This window comes from Palaemon carinicauda, chromosome 6, assembly GCF_036898095.1.
Source record: "Palaemon carinicauda isolate YSFRI2023 chromosome 6, ASM3689809v2, whole genome shotgun sequence".
Lineage (NCBI taxonomy): Eukaryota > Metazoa > Arthropoda > Malacostraca > Decapoda > Palaemonidae > Palaemon > Palaemon carinicauda.
In genome coordinates, this window is record NC_090730.1 from 18,744,238 (window position 1) to 18,771,737 (window position 27,500).

The window sequence follows — 27,500 nt, forward strand, 5'->3', positions numbered from 1 at the left end:
ATCACATGGAATGGGAAATCTCTTTTGTTTTATTGCTTAAGTGAAACATTCAAACTGTGATTTCAATTTTCCCTTTAAATGGAATAGCTCCGTCACTTCTATTTTTCCAGCCAGCGGATACTAAATAATTCATCCTATTCTACATGGAAATGAGGCACAAAATCTCTCGATTAAAACAAAGGAATGAAAAAAAAGGCAAATTGGTCTCCAGTAACTGGAACTTTGGCTTTATATCTCATATATTCTCCAGCCAGAAAATACTAAATTGTTCATTTAATCCACAGAGCAAATGGAATACAAGATTCCTTCGGTCTGATTTCTCAGTCGTCCATTTGAATTCTAGCTGCGAACCAAGTATGAGATACCAGCTTGCATATTGCAACAGTCTATGTTCAGGTTATTCTTTCAGTTCCAGTTGCACAGGAAATATATTATATCAACAGAAATGGAGTAAGTGTAGGCGTTTTCCAAACATAATACTCGATGAAATTATAACTTAGTTTAAATATTTTCTTAGTCGCTGACATCTGGCATTTGGGCATTCCTTAATATGACAAGGTATCTATCTAGTTAAAAAGAAGTAACGTCTTGATGTACGTTATGAAATAAAATGGGTAATTTGTAGATGAAAGTTAATTGGTTAATGTACAAGAGTAATAAAATATCATAATGAAACTGGGGGGGGGGGCACTCAGGCAAGCGCAGATCTCCGCCGCGGCAGCTTATTTCTCGATCTTTTGCTCGACCTTTACCTTGACATTTGACCTTAACATATATTAATTAGCGTGGGTTTTCATATACTCAGATATGAACCAAGTTTGAAGTCTCTGTGACAACGATGTCCAAACCTACGGCTAATTACGTGAATTGGACATTTTGCTTGACCGTGATTTTGACCTTTGACCTTGACCTTCCAAAATTTAATCATTTCTAGCTTTTTACATAACATTTAATCCCTGCTAGTTTCATTATTCTACGATTAAAATTGTGGCTAGCAAGCTGTTGATTAACAAACACACACACAAATTACAAACACAAACTTTGGCGAAAACATATCCTACCTCCAACTTCGTTGAAGGAGGTAATTACTCATACTACTAATAAAACTGAAGCTATAATTCCTTTTCATATATCTACTGTGTCAAGGATGCCTTTTATATGAATCGTACTATTGAAAACGTTTGAATGAGTGTAATGAACCTTTTAAGCAATGCTGTATTAGAGTGTGTAAATTCCTAAACACTTCGGAAATCGCTCAAAACCAAACACCCCTAGTAATCTTTCGAACATGTCTGCGATTCATTCAGTTATGAGTTTAATAAATATTCAATTTCACGGAATGTATAGATAAAATCCACTGCCTCATGAGAATAGTTGTTAAATTTCAAATCCATTCAGTTATTAAAAATTTTTCATTACGAGTGTCCGATGAAACGTTTTAAAAGCCACCTTACATCTAGCATTAGAGGCTCTTTTACCTTTATTTAAATATTCCATACTTATCTCCATCCTTCAAACTAATATTAATTCTTCTCAGTCATCTTTATACAATGTTCTTGCAAACATTTGGCATGAATATCATAATTACTAAGCAATGATCTGACTGTGACATCAAAAAGAGGATCAGCTAATATCACTTGCATTCATCTGGAACACTAATTATATGTTAAGCACGAGCTGGAGTACAGAGTGATCATACTGCAAAAATCTTACAAATCCAAATACAAATATATTTCAATCCACTAACAAAGGGATCGTGTCTGAAGAAAATAAAAGCTATCTCGACATTCCCTTACCCTAACTTATTGATTTCCATAGAACAGGGTTAAAATCTGGAAGGTGTATTTTTGTTTACATGTGTTGCCACACCTTCTTGAATAATAAATTACCTTGAATTAAAGATCAGTCTTGGTACCACCGCTAATCATATGATGGTCTTAGTCTTTTGTAGCTGTACCATGGTCTTTCACTGTCTTGGGCTAGAGTTCTCTTGCTTGAGGGTACACTTGGGCACACTATTTTCATCTTATTTCTCTTCCTCTTGTTTTGTTAAATTTTTTTATAGTTTATATAGGAAATATTCATTTTAATGTTGATAATGTTCTTAAAATATTTCATTTTTCCCTGTTTCCTTTCCTAACTGGGCTATTTCCCCTGTTGGAGCCCCTGAGCTCATAGCATCCTGCTTTTCCAACTAGGGTTGTAGCTTAGCAAGTAATAATAACAATAATAATAGTTTTAGTCCTTTGTAACTGCACATTTATCGCTGGTGACTGTTCGCTTCTTCGTATACTAATGTATAAATGAATCAATTACGTCATAAAGCACCTGATATAATAGGTCATAAGTCTTTGAGACTTACAAATGATTAGTAAATCAATCGGTTATGGCGGCAATGGATCAGACAAAATTTCACTTAGTTCTCATTAGCAGAATTATTTTTTCTGATGAGGTAATACAAAAATCTATCAATGATAAAGGATCAATTTCTCCTTCAAAAAAGAAATTTCCTGTCATGTAATTATAACGCCTAACCAAAATTATGTGTTCAGTTGAGCTTAATGTGTCAGTTTATGTTAGCCACATGCTACGTTTTACTACAATATCATTTAAAAGCACTCAGGAGAGAGAGAGAGAGAGAGAGAGAGAGAGAGAGAGAGAGAGAGAGAGAGAGAGAGAGAGAGAGAGAGAGAAAGGAGTCACGGAAAGACAAGGGACATACCTATAATTGACTAGCCTTCATTGAAAATATATTGTTACATTGTCTTCTGTTGGAGTTTCATAGGTGCAAAATAAAGACAGAAAACTAATTACTTTTTTCTCTCTCTCTCTCATCACCTGTGTGCAAAATTTCGCTAAGTGAATTGAGAGAGAGAGAGAGAGAGAGAGAGAGAGAGAGAGAGAGAGAGAGAGAGAGAGAGAGAGAGAGGGGGGGGGAAGAAGATTTCACGTCTCTAAACCTGCTTTTTTAAGTTTTACGTAAATATAATTAGGAGAGTTTTAGCTGCCCTTAAAACAACACATTATTCAGTAGCACCTTGCAAGTATTCTCACGTCCTATGTATTGAAAAAACTTTTAAAATGCACCATTAGTTTCCTTGTGACTTATGCAACGTTTTTATCGTTTCAAAAGGCCTTCTATTGTTCTAAGGTTCAGTTTTAAGTTGTGGTACTTTTTCTTGCATTTCTTTTCTCTTCACACATTCCATTTTTTTTCTTTTTCCACATGCACTAATCTTTCATATTTCGATTAAACTTTAAATTTTTGCAAAGGCTGAGCTCATGCAATAATTGAATTATTAATAAACATAATTATAGTTATGCATAAAAAAAAAACATCAAATTACTCTGGTTTGATAAACATCTAGGAATATTGTGAATAGTACATCGGATATGACTCAAATTTACTTAAAATATGTCAAATATGATTTATCCACATATACACACATTTTTTTTTCTCTCTCTCTAGTGGCTAAGTGGTATGGTCAATGTCATACAAGTATCCTGGACCAGGGTTCGAAACCCGGCCGGTCAGATACTATAGTCTTTGAGTGATTTCGCCTGGGGTTCTGATCCCAAGGTCGTTAAGAGAATCCAGACTGTAATGTATTAATATATATGGCTTATTTGAAATACATACATACATACATACATACATACATACATACATACAACATATACTTATAAATACACTGTACAAAGAAAACGTCGGAATTTGAACAGGCATTAGTGAGGAATAACGTCTTTATTTTGGTAATTTTTATGGAGGAAAAGATCTGCAGTTGAGTAGTCTTTATGGAAGAAAACGTAGGAATTTGAGTAGTCCTTTGTGAGGAAAACGACGCGTCGTTACTTTAAAAGCGCGTAGAGAGGAAAATGTCTATTTAAGTAGTTCTTAACGAGAAAAACCTCTGTAGCTGAATAGTCCATAGGGAAGAAAACTTGGTATCTAAATAGTCCACATGAAGAATAACAACTGTATTTGAATAGTCCATAAAAAGTAAGGGATCATGAGCCGAGTTGTTGTAGAGAAAAGCAACAATAGACACACTGTCCTTAAAGAAGAATGCTTCGGTAGCTAAGCTGTCCTTAAAGGGAAAGGAACAGTAGCAGCACTGTCCTTAAAGAGGAAAGATTCGGTAGCTTAGTTGTCTTTAAAGAGGAAAACATCAGTAACTGAGCTGTACTGAGGGAGGAAAGCATCCCTTGGGTGAGTTGTTCTTCAGGATGAATGCTTTGGTAGTTGAAATGTCCTTTGACTATTGGAGAGGAAATTACTGGTAGTTGAATGGCATGAGACCATAAAGAGAAAAATACTCATAGATGAGTAGTCCGTAAAGACAAAAATGCTCTTAGTAGAGTAATCCTTAGAGAAAAATGCTCGTAGTTTAGTAGTCTAAAACGAGAAAAATGCTCGTAGTTGAGTGGTCCGTAAAGATGAAAATGGTCCTAGTTGAATAGTCCATTACGAGAAAAATGCTTGTAGTAGAGTAGTTCGTAAAGAGAAAAATGCTTGTAGTAGAGTAGTTTGTAGAGAAAAATGCTCGTAGCTGAGTAGTCTGTAAAGAGAAAAATGTTCGTAGTAGAGTAGTCCTTAGAGAGAAAAATTTTCGTAGTTTAGTAGTCCATAAAGAGAAAAATACTCGTATTTGAGTAGCCGGTAAAGAGAAAAATACTCGTAGCTGAGTAGTCCAGAAAGAGAAAAATGTTTGTAGTTGATTAGTTCGTCAAGAGAAAAATACTTGTAGTTGAGTAGTCCGTAAAGAGAAAAATACTCGTAGTTGAGTAGTCCGTAAAGAGAAAAATGCTTGTAGTTGATTAGTTCGTCAGGAGAAAAATGTTGTTGAGTAGCCCGTAAAGAGAACAATACTCGTTGCTGAGTAGTCCGTAAAGAGAAAAATGCTTGCAGTTGATTAGTTCGTCAACAGAAAAATACTCGTAGTTGAGTAGTCCGTAAAGAGAACAATACTTAGTTAAGAAATTGTTGGAGAAAATTCACTGGTAGTGCTGATGGCTAAGTTAGTCCTTGATCCTCTGAGATTATTATTATTATTATTATTATTATTATTATTATTATTATTATTATTATTGCAAGCTAAACTATAACCCTAGTTGGGAAAAGCTTGATGCTATAAGCCCAAGGACTCCAACAGGGAAAATAGCCCAGTGAGGAAAGGAAACCAGGAAATAAACCAACTACAAGCGAAGTAATAGATAACAGAAAGATTCAAATATGTTTTTAACAATCTTAGGATAAGTATATTTTTATCATTGATTGGTATTGAAGTTTATTCCTTCTACTTCCTATATGTCTGGAGGCCTATTGGAAACGCCCCTGGCTGACATTCTGCTGGAATTGGGTTCGAGACCCGCTTAAGCTCGATAGTTTCTGGTAGTGTCAGCAACCGATGGGAGGTTTGGGGGAGCCTATAGGTCTATCTGCTGAGTCATCAGCAGCCATTGCCTGCCCCTCCCTGGTCCTAGCTTGGTTGGAGAGAGGGCTTGGGCGCTGATCATATGTATACATGGTCAGCATCAAGGTCATTCTCCAGCTAGGGTATTTCCAGTATCCCTTGCCTCTTACATTCACAAGAGGCCTTTAAACTTTAAACTTTCATTGTATCTCGAGACAAAATTCATCTTTTTATATTTAAGTTACTTCCGAACAGGTCTCTTTTTCGTACTAACTCCACAGAGGGCTCTTTCAACTCGCATTGCAGCCTGGCCTTTTAACAACAGCAATATTGATAGAAATAATAACAATGGCGATGATAACAAGTGTTTGTCATGCAACACGTATATCCTGGTTTCCATTGCTTGGCAGGTAAAAATAACTTTCAGTTCTCAGTATTGGACAAAAAAAGGCGAATCAGCAAGTGGAAAAATATTCTCGGTACCATTATCGACTTCCTGCAGCTATACAATAGACAATAGATGAGTCAATGCCATTTCGGGAAGAGATTATGCAAATCGCCAATATTCCCAACAAAGGTATTTCTTTTATCTATATTCTAAAAAATATATATATTTTTTTAATTTTTCAAGACGAGTTCCACAGTTTATTTATTACCATTGAGTGAAAAATATTAATGACGATTCATTAATCATCACAATCTTTTTATTTAATGTACTTTGAAAATATTGATTAAAAAGAAAAACTCCCAATGAAATGTATTTCTAAAATTGTATTTCTAGAATAATTACTGTGACTTTCTAGTAAACCAGAATTGATCAATATGCCTATTGCATCTGCCTTGTATAAGTTATCATTATTTATCGAATGAAAAACATAGAATCCTACATTTTATCAGTAAATATATTCGCTACCATTATAAAATATATATCGTAATTTCTGAGTAACTCAAAGACGCACCAATTCACATTACATCTGCCTTGTATGAGTTATCATTATTTACCTAATGAACAATAAAAAATACTCATTTTATCAGTAAATATATTCACTACCATTATAAAATATATATCGTAATTTCTGAGTAACTCAAAGACGCACCAATACACATTACATATGCCTTGTATGAGTTATCATTATTTACCTAATGCAAAATAAAACAATACCCATTTTATCAGCAAATATATTCACTACCATCCGAATTACAAAATGCGTATCGTAATTCTGCGTAACTCAAAAAAGCATCAATTCACATTAAATCTGCTTTGTGTGCCTTAATCCCGCCATGAATTCTTTAAACAAAGGTCGCTTTAACTCTAAGTGAAATCAATATCGTCAGTTGCAACAATGAGAGACTGACATCCCCCGTCACAAAGTCAAAAGCCCCAAACGACTGAGCTCTAACGCGAAGTCAACCAGGACACAAGCCGCTGACACTCCAGGATTGAGAGCCTTGTCAGTAAGGCAGCCATGCGTTCGAATTCGCTCAAAAGCCAAACCATGTGGGTGTTATTCTTTCGTTTATTTCGCCGACATGCTGGTATTGCGACATCCAAAGGGATATATGCCTCAATATAGAGCAGTGGAATAATTATGAAAATGTTAAGGACAATTATTCTTATTGCTTCATTAATTCATGTTTATTGTTCACTTAAAAACTTGTCGTAAAAAACGATAAAAATCCTGGAATAAATTTTGCCAGGTATTCGCAGTTTTAAAAACGGATATATTGACGTCAAGGAGTGATATTACAGGCACCAACCCGTAAAAGATAGTAACAAAGTAGGGTGAAAATAAAGGTCACCTGTATTTACTGAAATACGGTTTAGACCAATGCATTTTTACGAAGAAGTTCCGATTAAAATTAGGTGTTTTTTTTTTTTTTTTTTTTTTTTCTACAGTGTGTACATTTATGACTCACGGAAGTGATGGGTACTTGTCACAAGTCATTCCCTCATTGCATTACTAAATAATTGATTCAATCCCTTTGCATTGTATTTTTCATTAGAAGTCCTCTTAACCTTATTAATGTTTTCTTCCTTTGGAAAACTATTTTCTAATGGAAATGAAAAATGTAATTCCTGGATTTCTTGATATGTCAATATTGGAATTATGATAGCCATCTCTCTCTCTCTCTCTCTCTCTCTCTCTCTCTCTCTCTCTCTCTCTCTCTCTCTCTCTCTCTCTCTTTTGAATCAACGTCGTTATTTTATTATCTTAATCTTTGGACGGTATAGAATTTCTTCTACAAACAGCTAAAATAAATTAGCACTGAAGACCAGTATTAAGTAAATTAACGATAATAGTTTCTAGCACGTTCACATATGCAGCAGGGGAAAAATTACCCTTATATGCCATTGCTATTTATATTATTACTTAATTTTCCACAGGAACCATTCTCTTCTTTAAAATGGCAAATTGATAAACCTTCCATTTTGATACAATTACAATATTTTTTATCTAAAACTTCTCATATATTCTATGATTAGATGCTGCCTACAACTTAGTATATTTAAATTAGGATTTGATAATATTTATTTTCTCATTATATCCATTTGCTGATAGTTCAAAGCAATGAATAAAAAAAAAACAAAAGACTGTAAGATTGTAAAGATTCTTAAACTTTATAAACATATATATGTAAATCATGAAAAATATTTAAAAAAATATTAACTGATAACTTCGCCTATAAATAAACTCTGCGGAAGTAAATGCGAAGCCAACAAGATAATTGAATGATAATTATTAAAGGGCTTGGACAAAAAAATCTTTCTTTGTGTGTATACCTGACAAAGATTACATGACCTAACTAAGATAACTGTGTATAAGCGGCTAAACTAAGGTTAACCCGCTTGTGAAAGCTCCTTCAATCCCATAGTAATATTCCAATATGAGATGCATCATATACTCGTATCAGTCGTTCACGAAAAATGCTGTAACGTACCATGCAATGTGATACAAAGTATGTGCGTTTGTACGTGTCTCTTTAACTCTGAATACCTTTCTGAAAGGCCGGTATCTTACCTGAATCTTTGTAAATGTCTGTAGATCCACTCGGTAACATCTTCTTTGAAAACCTTCCTCTCGACCTCGAGATCCGTCTTGTTACCGGCAATAACAATGGGTATTTCCTCATAGTCCGTCCTCTGCTCTTTGATCTCCTCAATACACTGAAGAACCGTCTGAAAGGACTTGCTGTCGCTCACTGAATAGACGATGAGAAAGGCGTGTGCGTTGGCAATGGACAGCCTCCTCATGGCGGGGAACTGGAAGTCTCCGGCCGTGTCCAGGATGTCCACCTTCAGGGTGATGTAGCCGTTGTCGTAGTCTCTGTTGTAGAGATCTTCGACGGTGCTCTTGTACTTGTCCGTGTACTTGTTGAAGAGAAACCGGTTGATGATCGAGCTCTTGCCGACACCTGCACCTCCCAGTAAAACCAGACGAATGCGATGCTCGTTGTCAGACATGTCTGAGACGTGATTGGATGGACTGAGATACGACGCCGAGAGATGTACCGGTGACGCCACCGTGGAGTCTTGGTGTCACGGCAACCGAGAAGAGGAATTGTAGATTCAAGTGGTGATGATTTGGTCTCCTTTAGTCCTCATCGAATCCCTCTGCAAAGTAAAGAGATGAAAGAGATATATCAGAAACATTAAATTTCATAGATATTTACCAATAAAATGTCTGAAAATAATTACCGATATCAAATTTGCGAATTTATTCTTATAGCACATTAACATTATCTCCTTCAAAGCAATGTTTTAAAAGGGTCATACTCAGTCAATCATAATGTTTGTAAGCCATAATGAGTTTTCCGGCAATATTTCAGAGATGGGTCCATAATCTCAAACAAATTTAGGGCATTACTCAAAGATTACTAAGTAATCCCAGATCCCCGAACAATATTCCATTCATTTTGAAATCTGCAAGCTTCTTTTTGGATATACATTCTCCTATTTTGCGTGACCAAATCCATCTATTATATATAGTGAGTCCCCAAAAGAAAATATCTGAAGAAACAAGAAATGACAACATTAATAATGCAATTATCAACTACATTATGGAGAGACGCTTGTAAGTCAGTCATAAATAAAACCGCCTTTTTTTCGAGGGTGAGAAACCTCACAGTCTTTTCTTTTATAACCAATTGTTGATAATATGTGTATGCAAGTTTAAGTAGGCTATTGCTAATAGGTAGTAGGCTCGCCAAGGCACCAGCCACCCGTTGAGATACTACCACTAAAGAGTCATTGGCTCCTTTGACTGGCCAAATGATATTACATTAGATCTCTCTCTGGTTATGGTTCATTTTTCCTTTGCCTACACATACACCGAATTGTCTTTTTAATACACTCTCCTCTTACCTCATTCACCTGACAACACCAAGATAATCGAACAATTCTTCTTCACTCAAGGGCTGTCTACTTTCTACTTGGTAAGTAGAGAAAGAGACTTTAGAGATGGTAAGCAGCTCTGCTGGGAGAGTGGCACTCCAAAATCAAACCGTTGTTCTCTAGTCGTGGGTAGTGTCATAGTCTCTGCACCATAGTCTCGTACTGTCTGAGGTTACATTTAGGCGCATCACTTTAACTGTTTCCTTATTTCCTTTCGTAACTTCTCTGTTGGAGCCATTGGGCTTATAGCATCCTGCTTTTCCAGCTAAGGTTATAGCTTATAATATAGTTCAGCTACAAAAGGTTCAACCTTGCCGGTGACTAGCGTAGGTGCTACATTTCAAATCACGATATTTATTTACTAATCTAAAATCACTCGATATATTGAAGTATACAGCCACCATTTATAATTTTATGCCCCCTTTCGTAGAAAATATGGACTTTCCCATAAAATACCTAAGAGGACACAAGCTTTAAACTTTCTCAAAGCTCAAACGTTTGTACCACGAATAATTTGCAAAACAAGAAATTTCGAAAAAAGGAAATGTAAGTCTCAAATAACTTTATTTACAGGCTATATTCATAAAATCAATAGAACACGATGGAATTTAAGTTACCTGTGGCATTTTATTAAAAAAATAAAGTGAAAGCCAAGGATATTATCAACGAAGGAAGAAAAGAGAGAAGAGACCTGCACCTCAACCATAAGGTGGCTTTCCAGTTGATGCATAAATCAACAGGAAAGCTAATTCAAGTTGTGTATTAACAGAGCAACATGTAATCTTTAACGACGCTTGTGAAGTACTTGGTGATTCCAATAACCAAGTTGAATCAGTGGAACTTCAAAAGTTCAACCTTGCGGCAAATGTTTTTAAGTTGAGCAGGCTGACATAAGTCTTTTTTTTTAGTTTATTCATAAAAAATCTTTTTTAATATTGGTAATGTTTTTAAAATATTTTGTTTTTATTGTTTATTACTTCTTATATCGTTTATATATTTCCTTATTTCCTTTCCTCACTGGGCTATTTTTCCCTGTTGGAGCCCTTGGGCTTATAGCATCTTACTTTTCTAAGTGGGGTTGTAGCTTAGCTATTAATAATAATAATAATAATAATAATTATTATTATTATATGTACTTATGATACAAATTATAGATTTTCACATAGATCACTAGTTCACTGAACCATGAGGTACAGCGGATGGGTACATTGTCATTATAATTAAGTTACATTATTTTCAAGTTTATAACAATACCATTGTCCAAAACACTGTGATGATACGATTAACTACCACTTATTAAATTCGTAGAGCGTTGCTGAAATTCTACATATTTTCATCTTCAAACTTTAATAAATCATTCCAAAAGAAACATTTAATTCTGAGAGATCTGCATAAAAAAAAACAGTTCTTACATAAGTGAAAAATAAGATAAAAAATATATATAAAAAACTTATTGATACAAAACTGGGTACATGTTACAAGAAAATCATTTATAAACAGAATATTTGAAAGGATTAAAGTCTTTTGACTAAATCAGTATACGCAATACAGTACTGTTGCATTAGAAAGTGATAAAAAAAAAAATAACTTAGGATATACTTGGATTAGTTTTAAAATGCTTTGCATTTTAACGGCATGTTTCATCTGTTGTCATGGTTACATGAAAATTTAATTATTTTTTTTATTTTTTTATTTTATTTTATGTAATTATCTGCCTTCAACGACATGAGAGACGGGATTATTGTGTAAAAATAGAATATAAATTTCGGTAAAACACTTTGATAATATTTAGTATAATTGTACCTTTTTTTAACTTTTTAGCTTTTAGTACAACCTTTTTATCTTTATCAATTTGGTTGTGTTTTAGTAAACGGGATTAATACAAACGTTTAGACGGATTAGAAAGTTGTAGAGATAAGAATGTAACCCATGTTTAAAAGGTTTGAAGGTCGCTCATGAATGGCAGAAGCAAGAGACAGTGACATTATCCTATCAAGCAGGACAATGCCCTAGAGACTGACCATATTTACATATGATCAGCGCCCAAGCCCCCTCTCCACCCAAGCTAGGACCAAAGAGGGCCAGGCAATGGCTGCTGATGACTCAGTAGATAGACCCCCCAAACCGCCCATCCTTAGCTCACAAGGATAGTGTTGTTGCAGCGACCAAAGGAACTAACAAGTTTGAACGGGACTCGAACCCCAGTCTGGCAACAACCATGCAAGAACGCTACCACCAGGCCACCAAAGATTGGCTAGCTCTGGCATGGTTTTGAAATCACCAAGCAATCTTAAAGATAATTTCGCAAATTTTTTTTCAAAGAAAGCGCCCACTTCCCCCGTGTCATTGAAATTATGTGTAAATAAATAGCAAATTTTCTCAAATTAGTCTTGATAATAAAAAGAAATGACGCAGAGTAATTGATTTACGTTATTGACGCTATAAAGGCTTTCTGTATCTATACCAAAGAACTTGTTCCTATTCCGACAGATGAGAGAGAGAGAGAGAGAGAGAGAGGAGAGAGACGAGAGAGATTTCTTGCATAATTAGTTTCAGAAATTATTTGAAAATTTTTGGTTTGATGTCAGACTCCTAAAAAATCAAGAAAGTGTTTTTTTTATATATATTATAAGGACTGTATAGAACAACACTAAATATATGTTAGCATCATCATCATCATCTCCTACGCCTTTGGACGTAAAGGGCCTCGGTTAGATTTCGCCAGTCGTCTCTATCTTGGGCATTTAGATTAATACTTCTCCATTCATCATATCCTACTTCATACTTCATATTACTCAGGCATGTAGGCCTGGGTCTTCCAACTATATATATATATATATATATACAGTATATATATATAGTATATATATATACATATATATAGTATATATATTATATATATATATATATATATATATTAAATCTAATGGTGAAGATATAAATTATAAATTAAAACCTATAAATAAAGATTCAAATTTTATCTACTAAATCTTATACACGTTAAAGTATTAAAAACAGAAAAATATTCAGAATCAGTTAAAATATCGGATAACGTATTCAACCCAAAACATACTTCTCTGTGTTTTAGAAATAGTACATTCAGAAAACATATGTTAGATGGTTAAAATAGTGTCACACTCACTGCACTTGGGGACTGATTCGTTAGGTGTGCACATAAAAAAATCCACGAGTCAATCTTGTATGAGCAATTTCTGGTCTTGTAGAAATTACCTCTGTTCTTTCATCCCTTTATTCGTTTTATTTGTTTCAATTTATCCTTTTCTGATTCATTATTCCGATCATTTTTCCATTTTATTACCTTATAATGCTTCATTCCGTAGTACTTAACGGGGATTTTGGTAACGAGTTGTGGTAAATTTATGACTTTTCATTACCAGAAACTCCAACATGGGCCGAAATCCAATATATTTCAATAATTATCCCTTTAGAATAGAATTTGTTGAAGAGCTATTCAATTTGTGACAAAAATTAGTTCTTATGAATATATCGTTTGGGGGTTTCAATGGCACTTCTAGAATCGGAATAAATACCAACTTGATATTCTTCCCTCTTCAATTGTTTTAACAATGTCTATTGCTAGTAAAATCGCATATAGATCTGTTGTGAATAATGATTCTTCACTTGGTAATGTGAGCTGACATATTTTGTCTTAGGGCACCGATTCTGATTGTACGTTCGTATGAGAAGCAAAAAACCAGGTCCGTGTTGATGAAACTAGAAACACACACACACACACACACACACACACTCACCGGTATATGTACAGTGGACTTGAAATGAACTTGTATCTCTGTTGATAACTCGCCCATGCATGCATTGTTCTGGCTCAGAGTATAGGTTCGAATCCTTGCACAGCCAGAAGTATTTTTTATGAATGAATTTCCAATGGATATACATTACCAAAGGTAGAATTCGATATTAAATGCCCTTATGATTGATTTTTACATTCATTAAAACCACGAGTGTTGGTGATGCATATTCAGTATATATATATATATATATATATATATGTATATATATATATATATATATATATATAAACAGTATATATATAAATATATATATAAGTATACATATATATACATATATATAATTTCAAATAAGTTACAACTACCACTTAATATTGAATTAACTCTGCCTTGGGATCTCAAACGTTTAAAGAAATTTCATTAATGATAATTGCTTCAGCCTGGCCAAGGCCCTGTATCGATCATCCATTGAAATAAGGATAAACATTTGACTGTTTAGACCAGCCTAACCTTTGTTCCCATTTCTATCGATCATAGGGTATTTGTGACTTATTTGAAAGACGTTTTTAATACGTTTAAAAAATCTTGATTAGCCTTCTTCGGCATCCAACATCTTATCGTCTTTATGAACCTTCCTATCGAATAAAAAATTTAAAAAAGGAAACCTTTCTTGTGAATTATTGGCAATGATTTAAACTGACTAATTTCGTTACTGAAGAAACCCTTCCTCTGAAACAAACTTTTGTATCGAGCAAAACTTTTTTTATATTCTCATTAATCCCGGAGACATTTTAATCATATATGCACATATCTCCGTCTCTACAAACTATCGTGTTCAACTCTATACATAGCTCCAAATTCCTTAAAAGCATCACGGTCAATATACGTACTTAAAGAAAAATTAATGTTGACAAATAACTGTCATATATTTTTAATAGTTTGATGCAACATCCACACTTCACCTATATATATGAACATTGGCGCTTCTTCTTATAGGCATACTACGTCTCTTCTGATTCATTTCCAGATATCATCAGCATCCCTGTCTTGTAAGTGGCTCTCTCTCTCTCTCTCTCTCTCTCTCTCTCTCTCTCTTAACGATCTTTCAGAATTAGCTTTTTTATATTTATGATTGGTCTATCATTGACTTAAGAAGACAGGCTGTTACTTTTAAGGGAAAACATTAATGTTTTATATCTCTATATATATATATATATATATATATGCTGTATATATATATATATATATATACATATATATATATATATATATATATTACTTAATGAATTATATTAACCTATATCAAAATAAGAAACAGCTTTACTCACATACATACATTTACTAAGGAAATAACGATAAGGCTTATTTTATAACTGATTTACATTCTGGAACACCCTTATTAACAAACACAAATTCGCTGGTGGATGACGCAACAGTCAGGCGTTGGCGAAGACATACAAATGTGACAATTTTCTTTTTCTTTATTCGATTTGTCTACGTTGATAAGTTGATTATGAGAACATCAAATTACAACACAGTCATGCACCTTCTGGCATATAACTATTACACCTTAAATGATTCAAATCTGTGATGAATAATGATATTCTCCATTCAATGAAATTCTATTTGGCAGCGCTGTCCCAAACTCGTCCCACCAACCTTAACTATGTTGATAGTTGTTATCTTGGTCATTTGTACAGGGACATTACTTACCATCCATGTGTTCTGATGAAGCAAGGAAATACTAAACACTTTTAAAAGTAAACTCAGGTTGTTTCCTATAGCATATAGAAATTTCACACCATTTTCTGATAAAAATATTCATTCATAATAAGGAAACGATCGTTGGATAATTTACCAACTACCAATTCTCTAGCCTCTACGTTCCTACCACAATTTTTTGACACACGTGTTCGTCAAATGTTAGACTATATTATTTGGGAGAAGGTGCCCCTGATGCCATCTATTGGCGTAAAGTAAAACTCGGTACGAAGTAAGGAAGGGGGCTAGTTATTATGCCTTTAGGAATGTAGCAATATTGTTATTCATCGTAGTTTTTACTAACAATACATGTCATATCATGAAACATATTAATTATATTTTAGTTTCACAAAAAGATAATTGAAAATTAGACCAAATAACTGTGTAATTATTGATTGTCTCAGCGATTTCAGTACATGTGGCATATCTGGCGACCCCCTGACCCCCAAATGTTATTGAACTAACGATTGTTTGCTTAGGAAATATTTCTTGGACATTTGTTGTGAAACTTGTAATTTCCAAAGAATTAAGTTGTGGCCAGACAACAAGAATCACCAAGTTCACGTTCGTCTGTTTTATAGCAATTGTGTGCCCAAATAGTAACAGAAAAGAAGTAACAAAAATTATAATGAGTGGATGAGGGGGGGTAATTAGCAATTTAGTACTCTACTGCTGAGGCCATCTATCGGCCATGAAAGTAAACAATGTGTAGAGCTCTTTAATCCTTGCTTTGAGTAACTTTTCATGACGTCATTTTCGTTTAAAATTAACCCAAAAATAGCTTACTTAATTGGAGCAGAATATAATTTATACCTGCCAAATATATTTCTACATAAGTATCAACCTACCAGACACTTCCAATTGCATAGAATCATTCACGTGAATGGATCAAGAGACCTTTGCTCAGTGTGCTGCCATCTTTTAACAAGAAGTAGAAATACTCGGATCCTACTCAAATTTGGAGGAGTGTATGGGTCCTAAAAAAACATACTTTCATGGTATTTTTTTAATTGATGCACCCAAAATTCATAATTCTAATGACAGTATTTTTCTTTTGACCTATACGTTCTAAATTATGGTAATTATATTTAAAATACAGATAATATGTACCACAAAGATGAATAGAGCAAATCCTTATATCATAAAAGAAGAGTTAAAAGCCCCAACTTAACCAAAACATATTCATGTCCACAGTAAATACGCTGTTAGTTAATCAAAAGCCCAATTATTATTATTATTATTATTATTATTATTATTATTATTATAACTACTTGCTAAGCTACAACTTTATTCAGAAAAGTAAGATGCTATAAGCCCAAGGTCTCCAACAAGAAAAAATATCCCAGTGTGGAAAGGAAAAAAGGAATGAATATGTATATAAATATATATGATATATATATATGACATATATATATATATATATATATGTGTGTGTGTGTGTATGTTTATAAAATTGTGCATTTATATGTATATATATATATATATATATATATAATAAGAATAATTCCTTACTCAAACATGAAAACGCATGTAAACAAACATTTTTTATTACTTCAGCCAACGAAGTTGGGAGGAGGTTAGGATTTCCCCCATGTTCGTCTGTTTGTTTGTTTGTCCGTTTGTGGACAAATTCCTGGCCACAATTTTATTAATTTTTATTCATAGAATAGTGACACTTTCAGGGATTAATTGTTATGTTGAGTCATAGATGTTATTCAATTATAAAAGTCCTAGGTTAAAGGTCAAGGTCAAGGTCGAGCAAAAGGTCGACCGTATTAACCCTAACCTTAACCCCAAGTTCGCACATGATTATCAAACTGACTTTAAATACGTCTAAGGTCTAAATTGATTATGGGAAAGGCAAGCTGGTTTCAATAAATATGCTCCAGTGGCGAAAGTCTGCACTCTCAAAGTACTTTTCTAGTTCTAGATTGCTTTTGAATGGGAATCCTTATGAAGAATGAGTTACTGAGTTTATATAATTTAATCTCTTTTCATCTTTTCGAAGTTAAATAAAGAACAATAAGTTTTCAACAAAAAGGGTGGTGGGTGGGGCTATAGACCCCAGAGCACCCTACTTATACGCCCCTGTTTTATATATATATACAGTATATATATATATATATATATATACAGTATATATATATATATGAATATACATATATATATATATATATATATATGTATATATATATATATATATATTTTATATATACATACATATATTAATATATATATATATATATATATATTTATATATATGTATGTATGTATATATATAAATAAATATATATATATATATATATATATATTATATATATATATATATATATACACACATTTATATATATATATAGGTATATATATATATATATATATTCCTACCTAGTTCTAAACGTGCAAGTGTCATTCTCAGATACATCTTATATTACAGCCGGAGGAACGAAAGGACAGATTCCAATTTCTCTATGTTATTGGAATCCCGACGAGTGGATTAGACGTTAAGAGATCCTTGGGATTTGAATTTTTCGTTTCTTGAACAATATTGGTAATAGCCAGGAATGATATTGTCTTTCAATTCTTCAACAATTCTTCAATAGATTGTGAAGGAATGCTTGTATGAGATTGAGAAAATAAAATACCAATTCTTTTTTATGGAAGGGTGACGAGATATAGAAAAGAGAATGATTTGAATAATGCCTTTTCTAAAGGGAATTAAACGTATGATTATAGATTTAAAAAGGAAATTAAGAAAATAAATATCTCTATTTTCAGTGTAACACTTTCAGAAATTATATAACTTTACTTGTAATTTTGTCTCAATAATAGAGATGACTTATATGATTCTTGAGATTAGCATATTTTACCCTTTTACTTTGCCTAAAAATCTAAGAAAAAATAACAGACATACGTTAAGAAATTGAAAAAATTAATATCTCTATTTTTTGTATACGATTTTCAGCAATTATCTAATATTACATGCTGCAATTGTGTGCCAATAAGAAAGATGATTTATAGGACTCTTAAGAATAATATATTTTAGCCATTTAATTTGGCTTGAAATCCATGAAAAACAACATACATACGTTAAGAAATTTAACATGGATAGGTTCAATAGAATTATAACGAATTAAAGATGAACTATTTCTTTTAACTCACTGGTTGCGTCATTGTAATATACAGTGCATGGTCCACCTTCACTCTGCTACGCAGCAGTCGACATAGCTTGTTTTCTCATCCGGATTTATTGATATAACGAACAGGTACTAACTTCAAGTTCTTCTTTGTTCCACTGATATTATTATCTGCCTTCATATCATTATTATCATCATCATCATTATCATAAGTATCATCATCTCCTACTACGCCTATTGACGCAAAGAGCCTCGGTTTACTTCTCCATTCATCATTTCCTACTTCAAGCTTCATAGTCTTCAGCCATGTAGGCCTGAGTCTTACAAATCATCTAGAGCCTTGTGGAGCCCTGGTAAAATTTGGTGTACTATCTCGTTTCATAGAGAATATATATATATATATATATATGTGTGTGTGTGTGTGTGTGTGTGTGTGTATGTATGTTTACTATCAACTAAAAGCCATCCAGATGTAAAAAGCTTCCTTTCAAAGACAATAATATAAAATATTAATATATTCCATTTTTAATCACAATTGAACATCGAAATATATTAATGATTTATAACAATGTGTATATCATGACACTCCTAAAACCAGTGCACACAGTCATCCACTCGCTTTAACTCCATGCAAATTTACGCCCCAAAACATAACTTTACAAAGAGCGCACATCACTAAAGGTTCAAAGTCCCCCAGGCACATAATTGGTCATCACATTCTTATATCCAAAGCATGCTGTGTTTCACAGCAAACAAAGAGCCAACATAAAAAAAAAAACTCCAGCGACCTGGCATCGAGGCAGGAAATCCCAAACCCGATGACTTAGTCATCAGCAGAAGCCAAACGGTCGATACGATTTTACCTCTCCAGCTTCGGCGAGTCATACATGAGATTGTTGTTCCAAGTCTTTTTTTTTTTTTATTTCCTCCATTTCTTTTTTTCCTCGTCTTTCCTCTTTCCTGTGAATCATAAATAACGGGTGCATTGTTCGGTATGTGTTTGATCCCAATCAAGAGAGGGTTTATTAAAATTCATTTGTTTTTTTCGAGGGTTAAATTTCTGTTGAATGCCGGGCTATGACTGTTGTCTACCTTTGTAGCTTTCAGAAGCCACTACACACACACCAGCAGACACACACACACACACACACACATATATATATATATATATATAAATACTGTAAATATATATATATATATATATATACATATATATATTTATATATATATATATATATATATAAACACGAGTGTGCGTATGTGCATGTACAAATATACACACACATTACACACACACACATATATATATATATATATATATCTATATATATATATATTTATATATATATATATATATATACATATGTGTATATGTGTATATATATATATATATATATAATGCGTATGTGTGTTTAACACAATTATTAAAGGGGGTGTTATTAAAAAGTGCTACATTTCTGAACTTTCCGGTAATTAGGAAGAGGTTTCTAGCAAGCACCAACATGGATGGATATTCAAGGAATACAAACTTGACAAAACGGCCTGTCTCTTTCCGTCTGGCCACCCATCCAAACAATTACCAAGCCTGATGTTTTTTTTTTTAACTAAACTGGGCAAATAACCAACGGTATGCAAGTGCCCGTTAGTGTGTCTGTGTGTGTGTGTTTATCTGTTTCTACGTGTGTACACACACTTGTTGAAGAAACTCGGAAATTATTTGAGGGTACAATTCCACTATAGTCAATTTCTTTTAGCGATGCAGATTTGCACCGACTCACAGCGGTGCCCTTTTAGCTCAGAAAAGTTTCCTGATCGCTGATTGGTTGGCCGAGATCATTCTAACCAATCAGCGATCAGGAAACTTTTCCGAGCTAAAAGGGCACCGCTGCGAGTCGGTGCAAATCTGCATCGCTAAAAGAAATGGACTATAGTGGACAATTTTCTGACATTATACAAAAATATTCATATTATGCTTTTAAGATTTGTAGAACGACCTAAGCTGATTCATCTACCCTGTTTACTATTCAGTTTTCGAGTAAGATGGTTTCCAATTAGTGGTCATCACATGATATAATACTGACTCTTATACCATCGATGAACACAGAATAAAAATATCTTACGAATCCACATCTGCATATTCAATTGATATATTTTTTAAATTCCCTCTTTGAATAGATATAATATCACCTTGAAATGATATTCAACTCTTCTCACTTCTAATTTTCTTTGAAAAGACATATCATCGTTTCTCTACCTCTAATTTCAATTCCGATTCATTGACTCTATTCAAAATCTTATATTGAAAGAAAAAATATTGAATTTTGCCCCTAATTTTTCGGTGACTGGTGATGAAAATTTAGAACTATTCTTTTGTTGGGAAAAAGAAGAGAATTTATCTTGATAACTGGACTCTCTTCAACATAGGTCTCTCTCTCTCTCTCTCTCTCTCTCTCTCTCTCTCTCTGTCACATCCATAAGCATTGACAATCGTTGTGATAAAGACTTGTCGAACCCCAGACATGAATTGCCATATCTGAGGCCTTTGTCTTGCAGTGGACTAGAAACGGCTGCATTTGTTGTTATTGTTATTGACTTATATATGTATGTTTGCCTATATATACATAAACATATGTGTTATTATGCGAATAAGTAAATTCATACATATGTGCGTAGTTTTCCGTTCAATGTTTTTTTATTCCATTATTCAGTGTAGCCTTTTTAATTAATCAATCAAATGTCTGTGCTCATCATCAAGAGCGTTACTGGGAGACCAGCAGACGGTTAGACTTTATTTCTATTCGCATAATATTCATATGCATACTAAATGTTTGTAAAAAAAAGAATAACTTAATAAATTAGGTACAGGGAAATTTACAGTATTCAATTCGTTGAGTGTAGTTTTTAAGTTTATACTGATGTTGCAATTCACTTTCCTAATTATTTCCATCATCATTTTAAATCCACCCGCTCAATTTTTCCATGACTGCATTAACGGTTCAGTAACTAGTTTCCAGTACTAGCTGGCGTTCTATATCTCAACTTTCTTCAGTAATTTGAAAATCTGTTCAACTATACATTATCAAGAATATACAATTACATATATCAACGCGCACAAATACATATAATCGCATCCCTCGAGAACATGCGTTATGATTATAACTATATATACTTGAAAAGCACTCTGAGATTGCAGACCTCCGCAACGGCAGATTATTTCTTAAAACCAGTTGCCTTTCCCATAATTAATTTAGACCGTAGGTGTATTTGAAGTGTGTTCGACTACCTTGTACAAACTTGGGGTTAAAGTTATAGTTAATTCGGCTGACCTTTTAAAGGTGTAAAGGCCGCTCATAAATGGCAGAGGCAAGCGACAGTGACATTGCCATATCGAGCAGGACAAAGCCCCCTCTTCACTCAAGCTAGGACCAAGGAGGGCCAGGCAATGACTGCTGGTGACTCAGGAGATAGGCCTATAGGTTCCCCCAAACCCCCCATCCTTAGCTCACAAGGATGATGGGGTTGCAGTGACCAAAGGAACTAACGAGTTTTAGCGGGACTTAAACCCCAGTCTGGCGTTCACCAGTCACGGAGGTAACCACATTGACCTTGACCTTGGTCTTTGACCTAGTCCTTTCCAAATTGTATAACTTCCACATCTCTACTTAAAAAATTAATCCTTGAAGGTTTTACCACTCTATGAGTAAAATTGTGGCCAGGAAGTTGTTCACAAACACACAAACAAAAGGACAAACGGACAAACAGGGGCAAAATATCTAACCTTCCAACCTCGTTGTCGGAAGTAATAAATAAACATGAGAACAGAGATTTGACCCGAAGGAAAAGTGTTATTCGTTCTGCACCAAACTCAAAGCAAAGGCGACGGCTGAGATGAAAGACTTTAATAAAATCCAGTTATAGCGAAAGCACTCCGATCAGCTGACAGCCGAAGAAGGTAATCGTAAAGGGTGTCCAGCCAATCACGTCTCCAATATCAGGCCATCGCTTTGTAAATAGAAAGCCATTGGACGAATTGCCCAGGTTTTCATCGTAACGTTTAGATGAATAAATAAAAAAATAAATAAATAAATAAATAAATACGAGCGGGAGGTGATGAAGGGTCAAATTTGTTAAAGATTAAGTTTGGTAGTGTCCTTGGACAGGCAAATACATAGAACTATAGATTGTGTTTCGTGAATACATAAAGAAATGCTAAGTAATTGTTTTGATAGGCGAAGAAACACCAACAAAACAGAGAAATTATAATTCTAAGATTGTCTGTCGTATGATCAATCATCAACAACCCATAGAATTAAAATCATTGTACGTTGAAATGCTTTAATGATCTACGGAAATTCACCTTTTGGTAAGTTGAAAAATAACGTAGTTGATTGATATGAGTGGAAGATTTAAATAATGGCCATTTCTTATTCATGATTGCTTTAATTGTTTAAGAAAAAATTTTGATAAAGGAAAGAAAGAGTTAATTTATCTTTCATCATCCTTTAACGCGTGGGTGACAGAAAGAGAAGAAGCCACTTGAATAAATAAATACTTCCCTTTCTATCTCTCTGTTGTTTAAATTTCAGAGCAATATTGGAGGCACCTTTGTCTCGTTGGTGCTCAATCTACCTGACATCTCGTGTATAATGAACAACAGCATCCTTTATAAAAAAAATCTAAGCATAAAAGAAAAAAGTTAGAAATCACCGTGAAGAGAAATTGGCAATTTGTGAATTTTTCAAAGGCAAGTCTGCGATTTCGCGGATAACTGAAGCACGTAAAACTTGAACAACCGTGGTTATTGGGTTTGCGTTTATATGGAAAAATTATGGCTGAACAGATCTTTAAAAAAAAACATTGTATTAGATGTATGTGGTAAGATTATCAAGCAGAAGCAAAATACTGTAGTTGGTTAATAACTATTATTTAGCAGAAACTAAATACTACAGTTGGTTAATGATTGTCATTACACAGAAACAAAATACTGCAGTTGTTTAATGATTATTATTAAACAGAAAAAAACTGATTATTATTAAGCAGAAATAAAATGCTGTGGTTGGTTAATGATTATTATCAAGCAGAAACTAAATACTACAGTTCGTTAATATATATTATTAAGCAGAAACGTAATATTACAGTTGATTAATGATTATTATTAAACAGAAACTGAATTCTGCAGTTGTCTAATGACTATTATTAAGCAGAAACAAATGCTGCAGTTGGTTAATGACTATTATTAAGCAGAAACTAAATACTACAGTTGGTTAATGATCATCATTAAGCAGAAACAAATGCTGCAGTTGGTTAATGACTATTATTAAGCAGAAACTAAATACTACAGTTGGTTAATGATCATCATTAAGCATAAACAAATGCTGCAGTTGGTTAATGACTATTATTAAGCAGAAACTAAATACTACAGTTGGTTAATGATCATCATTAAGCAGAAACAAATGCTGCAGTTGGTTAATGACTATTATCAAGCAGAAACTAAATACTACAGTTGGTTAATGATCATCATTAAGCAGAAACAAATGCTGCAGTTGGTTAATGACTATTATTAAGCAGAAACTAAATACTACAGTTGGTTAATGATCATCATTAAGCAGAAACAAATGCTGCAGTTGGTTAATGACTATTATCAAGCAGAAACTAAATACTACAGTTGGTTAATGATTATCATTAAGCAGAAACAAATGCTGCAGTTGGTTAATGACTATTATTAAGCAGAAACTAAATACTACAGTTGGTTAAAGATCATCATTAAGCAGAAACAAAAGACTGCAGTTTGGTTAATGACTTATTAAGCAAAAAACAAAAAAATACTGCAGTTTGGTTGATTATTATCATCAAGCAAAAACAAAATACTGCAGTTAATGATTACTATTAAGCAGAATAAGGTACTGCAGTTTGTTAATGATTATTATGAAGCAAAAACTAATTACGACAGTTGGCTGATGAAGAAGTAAAAATATTGGTTCAAGGTGAAAAGAAGGGCTTTGAATTATATACAATACTTCTTAGTCCTCAAGTTATTAATCAATTTTTAATTAACGATTTTATAAAGTGTTATTAATCAGCCCATTGATGTTATTTTTCTTGTCTCAACAGTAACAACAGTATTAATGATTTTTTTAGAATAATGTTAATGCCCCATTCCACATTGTTTGGTTTTGCCTGTTAAATATTGTTTTTTTTTTTTTTTTAAAGAAAGTTCAGTAGACTTGGAGTCTGTGTATTATTATTATTATTATTATTATTATTATTATTATTATTATTATTATTATTATTATTATTATTATTATCATTATTATTATTATTATTATTATTGCTGTTTCAGTTGTTATTGTTATTATTATTTTCTAAGGTATTCTTATGTCGGCACTGCTCCTTAAAGACGCAAGTGATGGATAAAAAATGAAGAAATTGAAGTAGCAAATACGAGGTCTTGGGAGTAATCCTGCAATTGGACACCAACGTTCACAGAGGCGTTTACGCAGACCAAAACATTTTAAAACTAGAGGGGCACTCAGTAGAGCGCAAACCTCCGCTGCAAAAGCTTATTTCTCGACCTTTTTCTCGACCTTGACCTTGATCTTTAGCCTTAACATGTTTTAATTGGCGTGGATTTTCATACACTCAAATTTGATCCAAGTTTGAAGTCTCTGTGGCAACGGTGTCCAAACTTATGACTATGAGAATTGGATATTTTTCTTTATCGTGACCTTGACCTTTGACCTTGCCTACAAAATGTTATCATATCCAGCTTTTTACATAACAGTTAATCCCTGCAAGTTTCATTACTCTACGATTAAAATTGTGGCCAGGAAGCTGTTCACAAATAAACACACGCACAAACACACAAAGAGGGGGTAAAATATAACCTTCTGCCAACTTCCTTGGCGGAGGTAAAAAGACGTAGTGTAATATATAGATAAAAGTATTGTGATTAATGCCAAGCTACGTACAATAAATAATAAATTGAATAAGTTAAGAAGTGTCCATCATCAACCTCACACGTAACTCTCACTATCATCTTTAGTGACTGGTTCCACAAGGTCAATTCAAGTTGATAGTTCCCCCGCGTGGGGGAACCCACTTCTGTAGAGGTGACACGTTATTACAGGAGTAGAATCACCTGCATCTCGTTCCTTTCATGGATCCACACCCTTGAGAATGTTACCTTATAAGATATGGCTATGTGACATTTAATCAGAATTCATTGTAACTGTTGCATCGAAGATGGCAGCGATGCTAGGCCATGATACTACATGCCAAATATACTATGTTGCTCTGTTTGTTTAAGTTTAGATGATAACAAAACTAATATCAACGTTACGCAGGAACAAAAATAAAATTTCCTTTCACATGGCAAGGTGGATTCCTTTGTTCTTATTCAATTAATTCTCCATTAGTTACATCGATCGTTTGCTATGCAATCTTAACTTTAACGAACTTCCTCTCTTTGAGCAGAGTTGCCTTGATTGGATCCAATGGATTTTTATAACTTAAAAACTTAATGTTATGGAAATGTATAATAGATATTTAGATTGAATCATGTATCATCTTAAAAACTTAATGTTATGGATAATGTATATATATATATATATATATATATATATATATATATATATATATATATATATATATATATATATATAAACATACACACCCACACACACACACATATATATATATATATACATATATATATATATATATATATATATATATATATATATATATATATATATATATAAGCACACACACCCACCCATATATATATATATATATATATATATATATATATAAGCACATATATATATATATATATATATATATATATAAACACACATACATGTATATGCATATATATATATATACATACATACATATATATATATATATATATATATATATATATATATATATATAGATGATATGTATATAAACTCCTTTACATACGATGTTACTGAACAAAAGCCCTTGGTGCCTGTTCCTAGATCGTATTCCCACCAGATAAGGTCGTCTTACCTGGGCCCAATAATTGGCCAACCGATACCAGACATGCCACACTGTGCGGTCCTCATTATATTCAGGAACATATAGCAAATAACATTAATTTAATTCTATGCTAAAATTCGTCCTTTTTTATTCACAAATATCATAATCTTGATTTAGTAGACGTTTCTAAAAATATAAATTTTGTGCTCCATGTTGGAATTAAAGTATTTCATTATTAACTTTAATCACCTGGTTAACATATTTATGTCCTGATAGAAAATCTTATTAGTTATATCAAATATATTTTCACGTCTTCTGAAAATACTCATCTCAATTTACATAATTTTTATTGCCAATTTCATTAAATTGTCAATAATACGAATTACGTCTAAGGTAGCGAATCCTCTTGAACTTCATGGTTCATCCTGAAAAATTCATCCTTTTTTATTCATAAATATCATAATCTTGATTTAGTAGACGTTTCTAAAAATATAACTTTTTGTGCTCTATGTTGAAGTTAAAGTATTTCATCATTAACTTTAATCACCTGTTTAACAAATTTATGTTCTGAGAGAAAATCTTATTAGTTATATGAAATATATGTTCACGTCTTCTGAAAATACTCATCTCAATTTACATAATTTATATTGCCAATTTCATTAAATTGTCAATAATACGAATTACGTCTAAGGTAGCGAATCTTCTTGAACTTCATGGTTCATCCTGAAATCGATAATTGCACCACTGTTGTTAATTTACTTTAGTCTGTGTGTATTGTAATTACAATATTTTGCCTGCTTGCGTTATAATAGGATTTTCGTGGCTGTACATGTTATAATTACATTGATTTGACTCTATGATTCATAAATGGATTCTTTCGACTATCCTCTCTCTCTCTCTCTCTCTCTCTCTCTCTCTCTCTCTCTCTCTCTCTCTCTCTCTCTCTCTCTCTCATACGTAAGGAAATGTTTTCTAAACCATATGAATACAGGAACCCAAGTCATAGTTGTAGAACTTGATACTT

The 27,500-nt window shown here is 33.2% G+C and overlaps 1 protein-coding gene across 1 annotated transcript in view; it reads right to left on the reverse strand.

The window, feature by feature from the left end:
- The window catches only part of LOC137642042 (GTP-binding protein Di-Ras2), a 382,440-nt gene that overhangs the window by 37,467 nt on the left and 317,473 nt on the right, over positions 1-27,500 (reverse strand). The window contains exon 3 of the mRNA XM_068374606.1: positions 8,435-9,027. Within this exon, the coding sequence (XP_068230707.1) occupies positions 8,435-8,877 (443 nt within the window). The 5' untranslated portion in view covers positions 8,878-9,027. The remainder of the gene's footprint in view (positions 1-8,434; positions 9,028-27,500) is intronic.